The sequence below is a fragment of the Octodon degus genome, unplaced genomic scaffold, assembly GCF_000260255.1.
Source record: "Octodon degus isolate 3935 unplaced genomic scaffold, OctDeg1.0 scaffold00037, whole genome shotgun sequence".
Lineage (NCBI taxonomy): Eukaryota > Metazoa > Chordata > Mammalia > Rodentia > Octodontidae > Octodon > Octodon degus.
This window is the reverse complement of record NW_004524613.1, coordinates 8,832,198-8,845,984: the sequence shown is the minus strand read 5'-3', so window position 1 is coordinate 8,845,984 and position 13,787 is coordinate 8,832,198. Positions and strand designations below refer to the sequence as shown.

General features: G+C 52.9%; 1 protein-coding gene and 1 pseudogene across 1 annotated transcript in view; both read left to right on the top strand.

Annotated features, from left to right (window-relative positions):
- Kiaa1755 (KIAA1755 ortholog) overlaps nt 1-6,624 on the top strand; it is a 26,567-nt gene extending 19,943 nt beyond the window's left edge. Inside the window, exons 11-14 of the mRNA XM_004631000.2 lie at nt 983-1,121; nt 1,786-1,908; nt 2,506-2,727; nt 5,557-6,624. Coding sequence (XP_004631057.1) covers nt 983-1,121; nt 1,786-1,908; nt 2,506-2,727; nt 5,557-6,252 — 1,180 coding nt within the window. The 3' untranslated portion in view covers nt 6,253-6,624. The remainder of the gene's footprint in view (nt 1-982; nt 1,122-1,785; nt 1,909-2,505; nt 2,728-5,556) is intronic.
- A 6,818-nt stretch (nt 6,625-13,442) lies between these two features.
- The window catches only part of LOC101576337, a 1,913-nt pseudogene continuing 1,568 nt past the window's right edge, over nt 13,443-13,787 (top strand).

Here is a 13,787-nt window from a genome sequence, read left to right as displayed (position 1 = left end):
TTTTTTTTTTTTTTACTTTGAGACAGGGTCTTCCCAAGTCACCCAGGCAGCACTTGAACCTGCAATCCTCTTGCTTCAGCCTCCCAAATACTGGGATTACCACACCTGGTAGATCTCTTTTTCTTTTTCTGAGAGTCCTCCTTTCACTGAGCCATCTCTGTGCCAGAAATCCCATTTACTCCCTTTGTGTCTTGTGGCTTTTTTTGTTTGCTTGTTTTTTGTTTTGTTTTGTTTTTAAAGTCTGAGCAGAGACAGCCCTGGGCTGATTCCAATACAGACTACCAAGAGTGAAAGTCACAGTCCCCTCCGGACCTGTTTTTCCATCTGTACAATGGAAAGGATGCTGGGGCTGCTACCTGCCTTCACTGGGATGGAAAGCACAACGCACTGACCAGTGACCTGAGTGGCCACTGTGTGAAGCACTTTGCTGCATGAGACCTCACGCTGGTCACCCTTGCACCTCTGGAGGAGCTTTAGAAAGCACCAGGAGCCCAGCCTTCCGCAGAGCCTGACTTGGCTGGCCTGGGGCAGACCACGGGCATTGACATTTCTGCACTCTCAGGGAAGGCACTAGCAGACAGGCAGGATGGAGAGCTGAGTCACTGGGTCATTCTGTCTCCCCAGGGTGTGCTGTTGCTCTCTCCACTTCACAGATGGCAGAGACATTGTTTGCGTAAACCCCATCCTACAAGGTAGCAGGACTAGGTCTTAAACCCAGATCTGTCCAGCAGGCTTCCCACCCTGCTAGGGAAGGGATGGCATTTCACTTCCTGCTGTCTCCTCTGGTTTTCCCAGTGCCACAAAAGGCCAAGGTTGAAGCTCAGAGGGACATAAGGACCTGGACAAGGTCACACAGCAAGTCAGTAGCTGGAAACCCAAGCTAAGGTCACAGAGTTGGGGAGCTGGGCTGTGTGCTAGGCAAAGTACCAGGTGGAGTTGGGGCGGTGTCGTGGGCTTTTCCTCACCCTCTTCCACCTCCCAGGAGCCATCTGGCAGAGGCAGCTGCCCTGTACAGCCTGGTGGATGAGCAGCTTCATGTCCTGGCCACTGCATCCAACCACCTCCTGGGAAGGCTGGAGCTCCGCATTCGCCTGGGCCGCCTGGAGGCTGCCGTCCGCCAGGTGCAAGGGGAGGCTGACCGAGAGCGGGGTGTGATGCTGGGAGCCTGATCCCGGTTTCCAGGTGTCTGGAACCTCAGATGTTGATTGGGGGCTTTATCGGCTGCCTTGTTGGGCTTTATGAGGACACTGTATTCATCTTTGCTCCTTAAGTCACTCCAGAGGAAGAAGGGAACTTGTGCCCGTGGGTGAGAGAACTTTTATGCCCTCTGTCCCTTGCTGGGTCTCCATGGATATCCTGCTTTACTATTGGTAAACTGAGGCCAGAAGGGGGAAGTGATTTGCTGGGTTCCCATAGTGAGCTTATGGCGGGCCCAGACCCTCGGCAGCCGATCGCATGCCCCCAAGGAGGAGGAGCTCAGCACCTGGAGGCCACCCCTTTTATGACTGAGTGGCAGGGAGTGGTTAGGTAGCATGAGCCGCGCTCTACCACCCTGTGACTGTGTGCAGGACGCCAGGCAGGCCACATGCCCTCCAGGTCCTGCTCCGCCAGGAGTTTGTTGGGACCGTTGAAGAGCATGCCCTCCCCGTATCTCTTCCCAGAACTGGCCAGGTCTAATAGAGGGTGGTGAATGAGTGGGCTCAAGACCTTGGCCTCCCAGAAGTTAGGGACCTGGTCCGGGGGTGTCTCCCCAGCAGCCCCTCATGTTCAACTTCCCCTGCCCAGGTCAGTGATTGGATGGAGCAGGAAGGAAGCCAGTGCCTGCAGGCACTCACCCCTGGGGACAGAAGTATGGAGACAGTGGCACAAGCCCATGCCGAGTTCGAGGCCTTCTTCCTGCAGGCTATGGTGTGTTGCGGAGGGGACAGAGAGGGTGCTAGAGGGAGTGGGCCTGCTAGGGCAAAGCGGTGCAGGTGGAAAGTGCAAGGTAACTTCCAGAGGCTGGGAAGAGTCAGCTGGGATTCCAGAGGACTCAGCTGAAATGTCACCCCCTCCAGGAAGCCTTCCAGATGGCCAAGTCTAAAGAGCACTCAGTCCTAGAGCAGTTCCTAAAATGCAGATTCCAAGGCCTCACCCCAGACCCACAAAGCCAGTTTTAGGAAGTGGGTGGGGAGGAGCCAGGGGCATAGGGAACTCCCAGGCAAGTGGGGGTGGGGCCTGGGGACATCAGAGACAGAACTGGGGGACACAAAGGAGAAGCCTCAGATACAGACTTGGGGGCCAGCGATTTCCAGAAAGAAGCACAGGGCCGAAGCAAAGGCCTGGAGACTGTCTAAGGCACCATGGCCACTCTTTTACTTGCTGAGCCCTGCAAAGGGCTGCTTTCGGGCCATTCTATGGATGAGGAAACTGAGGCTTGGGATAGCACCACAGTAGGGTAGTGGAGGCCCCAACCACTAGGAATCCCCAGGTGGGAGTGGAGAACAACCTGCTCTCTCCTCCCAGGCTCAGTACCGCCGTGGCCTGGAGCTGTCCAAGCAGGCAGCCCAACTGGGAGCAGTGGCCAGCAGGGCTGGCGAGGCTGAAGGCCAGGGGCTCCCGGAGCTGGTGGCCTTCACTGCCACCCAGCGGGCCTTCCAAGCCAAGCTGACCCACTTCTACATGGCGGCCGAGAGGCAGCGCACGGACCTGGACACGCTGTTGCACCTGCACCGCTTCTGCAAGAAGGTGAGCTCTGCAGCCCGCCCAGCAGACCCTCCTCCAGGGGGCTGGTGATGTGGGGTGGCGGGGGCCTAGATGCGGCCTCCATTCCTTGTGTGACTCAGTCCCACAGTCCTGCAAGGGTCAAGGGAGAACTGGAGACTGGACAGACCCATCCCAACATCTTTCCCCAGAGAAGAGGAAGAGGTGACAGGGCCTTACCCAGGCGGCATAACAAGGAGGATGCGTGAAGAGGTTAGGTTGTAGGGGGGCTACTCAGAGCCTCCTGTGAACACCTCACACCATGACCTGACACCAATGCTGCTCCCACTGCACAGATGAGAAAACCGAGGCCTGGAGGGGGGTCACATGCTCACAGTTGCCCAGAGTGTCAGGCAGCAGGCAGGACTTAAGGCCTCCGTCCTAAGGTTTAAGATGGCTTAAACCTCTGCAGCCAAATGCATTTTTTCAGATAGGGAAACTGAGGTCTTTATGAACAAAGGAGCTGCCTGGAGATCCAGAACCCTCAGGGCTGGCTCTGCCCAGTGTCCTCAGCTGTCCCTCGAACTTGTCGCATGGGACAGGGTGTGGGAAGAGCCTGACCCCCACCTCCCAGCTGTCAGCCTGGCCCTGCCCTCAGGGACAGGGAATGCAGGATGCCTCAGCAGGCACGGGGGACCCTGCTTCAAGCACCCATGCCCAGGGACAAGGGAGGACAGTGCACTCTCTGTCTCCTTGAGGCAGCAGACAGGGCACCGGATGTCAGTGGGGACAATGAAGTCACCACACACACAGCATTCTGGGGCTTCAGGAGCAAGGACCAGGCAGAATCCAGGACTCTGAGCCAGGGCCGCCTGTGTCTGCAGTAGAGCAGCCTGCACTGCTCTCAGCCCAGCTCCGTGGTGGCGTTGGAGATGACAGCTGATGCTTCTGTGGCTCTGATCGAACTCTGTTCTGGTCATTTCCCATCCATTTCATTATCGCCCCATCCTAGTACCAGTGTTATGCCCATTTTGCACATGAGGAACTAGAGAGGTCGAGTGACACTCAGGGTCACACAGCTGGTAGAGAAGAAGAGCTGAGATTCAAAACCAGACCACCTGGCTTTAGTGCCTGCCTTTCCAGGTAGTGAGGGACGTAGATTAGCCGCCAGTTACCTCCAGCACAGGGCTGCTCAGCTTCAGGGTCCTCATTAGCACTGCTCTGGTCACCTAGTGGAGGAGTCATGCCAGGGCAGGCAGGGCAGGGTGCCCGCAGAGGGAAGCTTCTTTCCTTGCTTGCTTACTTCTGCCAATCCCTGGACGCCTCCACACACACCTTCCTGCATCTCCAGGGCGTTGGCACACACTACTGCCCTGCGCAGGAAGGCCTTTCCTGGCTGGGCTGGCTCCTGTCTTTCCTTCCCCCTCACTTTTCCAGGTGGCCTGTCCTGACCACGCTGTTGCTCAGCCCTGTTCTCTCTTCACTACCTCTGTCGCCTCAAGGCTCAATGTGATCTGAAATGATCTTGCTGCTTTGTCACTTGCTTGTCCATCCTGTGGTCCTCTTGGAGGTCCACACTGAGCTGTCATGGGGGCTTCCTAGGAAGCAAGGAAGAGTGAGGAGAGCAGGCCTGGGTGGCCTGTGAGAAGGCAGCATCTGTCGCAGGCTAGAAATGCACCGAGGGAGAGGAGGCCTGGCAATAAATCTGGCAACTCAGGCTGTGTGACCCAGGCTAGGTGCTGTCCCTCTCTGGTCCTGACCTTTTGTTTAGGCCTCAGGGATTGGGCCAGATGGTTTTCTGAATCACATGAGGAACTTGTCCGTGTCTTTCCAGCTTGCTGGAAGGTCAAATCCCAGACAGAGACAGACAGACAGACAGGACAGTCTACTGGCGGGGTAAGCCTCATGTGGGCACCTACGTACGCCAGCTTTGGCACTAAATAATAATAACACGATTGTGCTGCTAATGCAGATTTATGGAGGAGCCCTTTCCTGGCTGGGCGCTCCCATGTAGCCATGAATATGAAGCCATTTATCTACAGACAAGTTCCCTTAATCCACCGAAAGACGGTCTCTGCGGAGGAGATGGTTCTGCCATCCCACAGACTATCAGCTCAATGTCAGGCTCTAAATTAATGGGGAGAGAGATTAGGCTTTGCATGAGCTCCTGGGGACACATGGGCTTCTTTGCAACCTGCAGATATTTTGTGGATGAACTGGGGATGTGCAGAATCATAAGATGGGCAGGGGCACCATCCAGAGGGAAAAGCCTCAGGCCTGGGAGGCTGACTCTCCTCAGGCCTAATTTCTCCCTGCCTAGAGAGAACCCCAGCTCCTCCCTGAATGCTGTATGGTCGAGGGCATTTATTTCTCTGCTACGGGCCTCAGTTTCTTCCTCTGTAAAATGGGCTGCTGGACCAGTTCAGTGTGACCATACGCGAGACCCACAGGACCTGGCAAATGGCATCTGAATCACCTTAGCCAGACTCCTCCCTTAGCACCACCCACAGTGTTACCCCAGTCTGAGGGGCCACATTTACAAGTCTTATGAGGCTTTTCATGAATGTTGCAGCTCTCATTTTATAGGAGCAATAGCCCCAGAAAGGGTAAGTCCTGCTGGCCCATAGATCTGTCGAAGATGCCTGAAGAGCCCCAAGGTGCTCCAAGATGTTGCCAGGTGGTGGGTGTTTGTGGCCTTGTTATCCTGGGCAACAGAGAAAATTGCCACCAAGTGGAGGGTCTCTAGAGTCACGGGCACTCATCAATTCAGCGGAGCAACGCTCACACAGGAAGCACCTCTACTCAGACAGGAACCTGTCCTTGCGCAGCCCCTCAGCCCAACGGCATCCACACCTCCCTCTCTCTTGCCCCTAGATGACCTGGTTCCACAAGGACTGTCAGGACCTGGTGAGCCAGCTCAAACTGGGCAAGGCCAAGAAGGCCAGCCCTGGGGACCAGCGCCGCCTGCACCGCTACCTGCAGCGCTTGGCATCCGAGTTCCCTGCTGAGAAGTTGGCAGCCATGGCACTGCAGGTGGCCTCCCTGAGCCAGGCGGGCTTGGGCCAGGATCTGTGGCAGGAAGCCCGGGGAAGACACCAGGAGATCCAGAGCCTGCTGAAGAAGGCACTGGCCCACTGCCCATGCCCAGTGAACTCCACTGCCCACTTGGCATCCTCAGACCCAAGAGGGGCAGCAGTCAAGGGCTGGGGTCCGAATGGAGAAGTGGCTTCCAAGGGGAGCTGGGACCTGCCCCCACAGGACCCTCTGGGTGTGGATCACTTGCCAAAACCCTGCTGGTCTCCTTGGGCTGCTAGGAGCCAGAAGAACAGAATTTTCCAGGTGGACCCTGCATGCCCTGGCCATGTGGTAGGGGCTGATGACAGCAAAGGCTCCCAGGAGCTTCTGGAGCCCGTCCTGGAGGGCTCTTGCTCCACCCTTTTCTCCTGGAAGCGACTCCCCAGGAAGAGCCAGGTCTCCTGCCCCACCGGGGACAGCCTCTCCTCAGAGGGGACAGACTCTCAGGCATCCCTGGAGGACTCACCCCAGACAAGTCCACCTGCATCCCTCTAGATGGAGATGCCCCTCACGGCACCATGCTCTGGGGTGGCTGGCACAAGACCAGCTGTAGAGAGCGCTGGTCAGCCTCTTGGAGACTTGGCTACCAAACTGTGCTGGCAGGACAGGGCCTGCTTCTGGCTCCAGAAAAGTCCAGGAAGATCCACTGCTCACACATGCAGAATAGGGGGTGTGGGAGCCAGGATCCCTGCCAATAAAGCGTCAATTGGCCCTGTCACTTAGGATCTCTCATGGAAGGTCTGTCGGTACAGATGTGGTCAAGGCTCCCTCTTGGACAGCCTAACGCACTACCCCCTGAGGGGCACCAGGGCCAGCATAGCGCCCCCCCTACTGGGCACAACACCTGGGCTCCTGTCTTAGGATCACCTGGAAACAAATACGGGACAAGGGGGCTGGTGAGATGGCTCAGTGGTCTAAAGCACCTACTTAGAACAAGCTTAGCATAAGCACAGGGACCGCGGTTCAATCCCCCAGCACCACATGCCAGCCAGCCCCGCCCCCTGGTGGGCTGAGCTGGCCACACACACACGCATATAAATAAATAAAATAATTTTAAAAAATGTCTTAAAAAAAAAAACAAATACGGGACAAGGACCCAAATGTCAGTGCTTGCGGCAGTGACCCCAGGAACCAGGGGCAGAGGCAGGGGTAGAAGGTCAGTGGGTGATGGGAGTAAAGCAAGGTTGTGGAGCAGCTTTCTGTGTGGGCAGCTGCACTGCCATCCTGGTGGGGGCCTCAGGGAGAGCAAGGGACACTGGAGCACACCCCGAGCCTCCACTGAGGGCTGGCTGGGTGAGTTGAAGGCACTTAGCAGTTGGCATCCATGGGCCACAAGCTCAGCCTTCCCCTGGGGGTGATGCTGGAGCCGAAGGCCAGCCGTGGACTTGCACACGAGTGAGGACCCCTGTAGCTCCATTTCATTCAGCACCTCCTGAGGGCAGGGGCCCCTGCTCAGCCAGGGAACTCCACAGACTCTTGTCCTTGTACCCTAGAGAGAACCCCTCCCCCCAGTTCCCTTCTCTTTTCTATCTTCCCATGCCCACCCAGGGCCCTCACTTCCCTTTCAGCAGTTTTGTTAGGTGCTGTGGGGGCCGAGGCCATGGAGGTCCAGGAGCAGCGTCCTCAATCAGCTTGTAGTGGGAACAGCAGGAAAAGCCTGGTTCCTGGCAGAGCATCTAGAAGGCTCCATGCCTCTGACTCAGAGCAGCGCCCCCTAGTGCCATACCTGAGCATCACCGTATTGACTATGGGGAGCGGGGTGGCGCTTTGTCTGGCGGCTGAGCCCGGGACACACAGCAATCCACTAGGTCGTGGAAGGGGAAGGAGGCCAGGGTTTCTCTAGAGTTGCCTCAGCAAATGGTCACACACACTCAAGGACCCAGATGGCTGTGAGAATCTCCTGTGAGCTGCAAGATTTCTCCAAGTGGGCGTCAGCTTGCCTGCTGCAGAGCCAAGAGAGCCGTCACAAGGCAGCTTCCTGGGGGAGCCCTCTTCAGACAACTGAACTGAGACTTGGGGTTGGGATGCTGCGGGTGCATTTGCAGCTTTCTTGGTTTTTTCCCACACGGCTCAGTGAGGTGAGGGGTGTCTTTAGCCGTGATCCAGCCTCAAGGCCTGGTTTGTAAACAATAGGAGTTGATTTAGCTCACAGTTTTGGAAGCAGAGAAGTCTGAGGTGGAGGGGCCACATCTGGCAAGGGCCTCTTGCGGTGTCATAACCTAGCAAAAGGCATCACACGGCAAAAGAGGGAAGGTCAAAGTCATCCTTCACAAAGAGGCCACTGAGGCCAGAGTCCTCATGACCTTTCGCCTTGTTAAGGCCCCACCTCTCAACACTGTGGCACTGGGGAGAAAATTTCTAATGGGAGAATTCTGGGGACACATTGACGCCATATGGGGGCATTATTAGGACACCTTAGGGAAACACATCTTCCCTCCACCCCACACCGGCTGCCTTGAGCATCCAGGCAGGCCCAGGGATGCCTGAAGTGTTTGATCAGCCGTCTCCATCCAAGCCTGTTGGTCTCAGAGGGGGGTCGAAGGCTCTTAAAATGCTGCTGCCATGGAAACAGGATGTAGCCAGTGGGGACCACAGGCAGGGAGCTGGAGAAACAGGGGCGGAAGGATGGAAACTGCTTGAGACCATAGCTACTTCGAGGGAGGAGAGGGCTGAAGAGGAGATGAGGGCCATAGAATCTTTGGGTGGAAGGGTCCCAAATATCACCTCATGCCCCCTCCTGAATCACAGAGAACTGTACACTAACAGCCTGTCTACATGCAGGCAGCAGCTGGGGGAAATGAGGTTTGCAAGAATGAAGTATAATAGTGAATAATGATGCAGGGATGTCACACTAAGATCCGACATTTGTTTTGTAATTTCATTGTGCCTAGCTTTGTGCTAAAATGCATTAGAGGCTTGCTGAATGGTTTGCAAATGTCCACGAAAGGCCAGGGGTGGTGTAATCACAGCACTCAGGAGGCTGAGGCAGGAGGATCACTGCAAGTTTGAGACCAGCCTGTGCTACAAAATGAGCTCAAGGCCAGCTTAAGCTGCATAGCAAGACTCTGTCTCAAAAGAAAAGAGAAGAAAAAGAAAGCCCCCTGAAGCTGGTACTAGCTCTCCCTCATTTTCCTAAGGGGAAGTTGTGACTTAGAGTTGTTTGGAAGTGGTTTGCCCAGTGCCATGGTGAGCGGCACCACTGGATTCCCACAATGCTTTGGACCACTTTCTGGCAAGCCTGGGCTGTTTCCTGAATCTTCCATTGTCTCTCAATGCCCAAGGTTGGATGGTCTTGGAATTCCCCAAGAGTGACCACAGAGCTTTGAGTCAGCGAAGCCTCAGTCCCACGGGGTCAGCCTGAGGAGGCCTAGGCCACCATTCCCTCGTGGGACTTCACAACAAGATTTACAGCCTATACTGGTGAGAAGACGGCCCAAGTCTTCCTATGACAGGCTGAAGTGGAACACTTCATGCTTGGATTGGCAGGCAAAGGGGCAAACAGAGGATCAGTGACCTGCGAGCCAGGACCTCAGTGACCCAAGAGGGGCTTCCTCTCTCTAAGGACTGAGTTTCTCCCATCTGTCCAGTGTAGGCATAGGATGAGTAAGGGCCATTCTCACCTTGGGAATCAGCCTTCCTGACCTAGGTTCAGCAGCTGGGTGCCTCTGATCCACGGCTGCCCTCAGTCTCCCCATCCACTCACTGAGCTTGTCAAGCCTGCTGGGTCAGGATGAGATCTCTGGGTCCCTGAGCATGACATCAGCTGCACTCTCTCCAGAGGAGTGGTACCTTGTGAAGGAGCAAAGCTTTGAAAGTCTGAGAGGCAGTGATATGAGGCAAGCACAGGTAGGACTGAGCATGAACAGAAGTCTCAGCACTTTACCGTTGATAAAGCACTCACTTATCTATTCATTTCCTCATCTGACATTTGCCTCAACTCTGAGAAACATGGGAGTCATACTGTAGGATGGTCCTGTTGCAGGCAGCCAAATGAGATACAAGTATTATAGGCAGTCAGACAGGGCCAGACCTTTGAAAGAGATAACACAGAAGACAAGATACCTCACAACGGTGAGAGGGATCAGATGCTCCTGCTATGAGCCAGACCTAAAGGCCAAAGATCAAACAAATGTTAACCTCCCTAAAGATTAGCATCCGGGATTGATCTTCACCCTGAGAAAGCCAAAAAGACTCATTATCTGATGGCTACCAGATAAAGTCCTGTTTTACATTCATGCCCCACTTGCTACATGACTCACTTCCCCATTTGGTCCTGGACTTAATCAATTTTACCTGAGCAATGGTGCTTTTAATCCCATTGATTGATCATAGTTTTTTGTTTTTTGTTTTTCCCCCGGTATCATGGATTGAACTCAGGACCTTGCGCTTGCCAGGCAAGAACTTATTCTACTAAGCCATCTCCCTGGCTATTGACCATAGTTTTGTCTCACCCCACATCCACCTAAGCGAGTTCCCATTTTCTCCACTTTAGCCCTTCATGGTTCTACACTATGAAAGTCCCTAGAAGAGACAGCTTCCCGGGAACAACCTACTTGGGTCCCCCCAATTGTCCCTCTCTCAAACAAGAGCTTTCTTTCGTTCAATAAATATATTCTGCTCTTAATCTCTGTTTGTTCTTAAAATTCATTCTTCCATTTTAGAAAACACACACTTGTCCAGGTCAGGTTGAGAGATCATTTCTCCCTGTATCAGTCCCATTTTGCAGATGAGAAGTCTGGGTCTGGAGAGGGGAAATGACTTGTCCAAGGTCACAGAGCCAGGAAAAGGTCGACCAGGGGAAATCTCAAGTCTGGACATCCCAATCAGGGCTACATTTCCCAGGAGAACACGCACATCTACCTGAGCAGTTGTCTGCCTGAGGCTGGTCCCACATTCCCTGCCCCCTAGTTACCACTCCAGACCCAGACAGGACAGCTGTCCGGGGTCAGGCACAGTCTGCCCTCGTGAAACAGAGCTCTTGTGTTCTCTAGAGGCTGTGAACTGGCACTCAGCCCAAGCCAAGCCCGTCTGGCCTGAAACCCACCCTTTCTCCACTGAAAAATAGCTCTCGGGGGCAGGAGTCCAGAAGCTGGTGATTGTGGCTCTGCTGGACAAGGGACTCCTGGGGTCTTACTCCCAAGGACCAGGTCATTTGGGGGGCTCTGGGCAGTGAAACTGTATCCCCTCAGATCTCATTTTCCCATCTATGAAATGGGCTGTGATAATGGGGTAAAGGAGAAGTATGTGTTTGATCTTTGTTGTAGTTTGGGGGTTTGCAAAGGAAATAATCCAGGACACATACTTTATCAGCTTATATATAATAGTCACCCAAAGAGTCATACAGGAAATCTGTCCACGTGCTAAAGACCCCAAGAATCTAGCTGAGGGCCTAGATGCCATGGCAATGTCCTGCATGAGTCCAGCTGAAGACCTAGAGCCCATGACAGTGTCCCCCATGAGTCCATCTGGAGGCCTAGAGCCCACGACAATGTCCCACGCAGCCCTGTTTCATAGATCTGCACCAGGAAGACCCAAAGGTCAGTGGTGGATGCTAGAAAGTCTGTGCCAGTGGGCTGAAGGATCTGTGCTAGCAGACTGGGGATCTGAACTGGAGTCAGGAAGCAACACTCAGGGTAAGAGCTAGAGCTTCCCCATAGGTACCACAGCCATCCTCAGCAACAGTGAGGTCCTGAGCTCCTCCAGTGATGAGAACAGCTGAGTCCATAACAGGAAATCCAGCACAACAAGTTTCTCCAGGGCACAGAACAGCACACCATCTTCACCCCCGGGGCCAAGGAATGATGATTAATGTAGGGCCCAGGGCTCCTCCAAAGTGAACCATAGCCATTCTTACTAAGATCCTGAGCTCCTCTTCCAACAAGAACAGCTAAGTTCATCAGGAAAGCCAGCATGACAAGCTCCTCCAGGAAAATCAACAGCTCCCTATAGTTTCCCTTCTTCCTCCCCAGTTCTACCTCTGGAGCTACCACCAACAATCCTCAGGTGGGCCGCCCACACCCTGTACCACACTGGTTCAGTTTAGCTGGGGATTATAAATTGGCCACCAGTGGGCTGTCCAACACGGTCTCTGTCCCTGATTCCTGGCTTACAAGTTCTAAAACCTTTGACACTCCCAGAGTAAGAATTATCTTGGGTACACTAATAAGAGGGCCCCCTGTGTAGCTTCAGGATGGGAGCTGCTCACTGGAAAGGCTGAGACAGGTGGAACTCTCACCCCATCTCCTCAGTCCTCGTGATGGGGCAGGCATGAGGGATGAGTTGGTCACCAATAGCCAATGCTTCTTCATTCACGACTGTAATGATTTTGCTATTAAAAGGCCAACAGGACTGGGCCCAGAGAGCTTCCAGGAGCTGAGCATAGGAAATGTTGGGGGCAGCACACAGGAACTCTGTATGCCCTTCCTGTATGCCTTGCTGTGGTCTCTTCCATCTGGATGTCCATCTGAACCCTTTGTAGTATCTCTATAACAAACCAGTACACATTAGTGTTTCCCGGAGTTTTGAGAGCTGCTTCAGCACAGTGACTGAACCCAAGGAGGGGGAAGTGGGAATTCCAAGTTATTATCTGTTGGTCAGAAATACAGGTTGCAGCACAGAGCTTGCACCTGACACCTGAAATGACAGTCTTGTAGAGTTGGGTCTTTAACCTGTGGTATCCTACTCCAATTTCAGGTCATAGTGTTAAATTGACTTGAATTAAGACAACTGGTTGGTGTCCACTGGAGGATTGCATGGTGTGTTGGAACATCCCCCGACTCACACAGACAAATATGTCATAGACCCAGAAGTCTTCTGTGTTGTGTGACTGTGGAAGAGAGCAGAAAGAAGTAGCTTGGTTTTCTTTTCTTTCTTTTTTCTTTTTTTCTTTTTTTTTTTTTTTTTACCTTTAGAGGGTAGATTGGACCAACCCTCAGGTATAGCATTCCCAACCAGCATTCCCAATCTTCCAGCTGTTCAAAAGGTAGCATGCCAGCCCTGAGGGTCGGAACCCAAACCAAACATGAAAAAAACAGACATCTCTATGTATCCACATGAGGAAAACAATGACAAGTATTAGGCAAATAGTTGCAAATTATTTGTGAAGGAATTATAGACTCATATCAGGCATCTTATCTGCAACAGTGGAAGTTAGAACAGTGTGGCAGAACACATACAGGTTAGTGGGAGAAAAGGAGGGAAAATCAAGAGTTCTATATACACAGACCAAGTATGCCTTTCAGATTATAAGAAGGAATATTATTGGGAATATTAATATGCTATCAAAAATAACAAATGAAACTAAATGGGGGGGAGAGAGGAGAAAGACAGACAAATAAGGAGAGGAAGAGAGAGACAGAGATAGACAGAGAGAGACAGGGATTGTATGTTTAAAATTAAGTCTTACTATCTGGGAATGTGTCATATTACTTTAACATAAGAACTCTTGGGGCCGGGGAGATGGCTCAGTGGAGTAAGCGCTTCCCTGGCAAGCTCAAGAGTCTGAGTTCAATCCCTGGTTCCGCCAAAAACAAAAATAAAAACATAAGAACTCTTGAACTCAGTACAAGGAATATTCTAAAAAATACTACACGGTTTCAGTCAAACTTAAAGGTGAGAGGAAAGGCTACAGAAAAGACTGTTGAAAGTTATATTGCAGCAGCACCCCCAAACAACACCATACACGCATGGCGATCCATGCCTGCAGTCTCAACTCTCCAGAGGCCAAGGCAAGAGGCAGGAAGGCTAGTGCGGTCTACATGATGAGTTCAAGATCAGTCTGAACTACAGAGTAGGACCTTGTCTCAAAAAATTCAAGGTCTTACTTCCAGCACCTCAAAATATGACCTTGTTTGGGAACAAGACCACTGCAGACTAACTTAGCTGTGACTAGATCATACTGGAGTAGGATGAGCCTGATAAAAAGAGGAGGTGTAGACAAAAGCACACATCAGAAGAACGTCATTTGAAAAGGAAGACAGAGATCAGGTTGACTCTTGTGTGAGCCAGGGAGCACCAACCTTTCCAGCAAA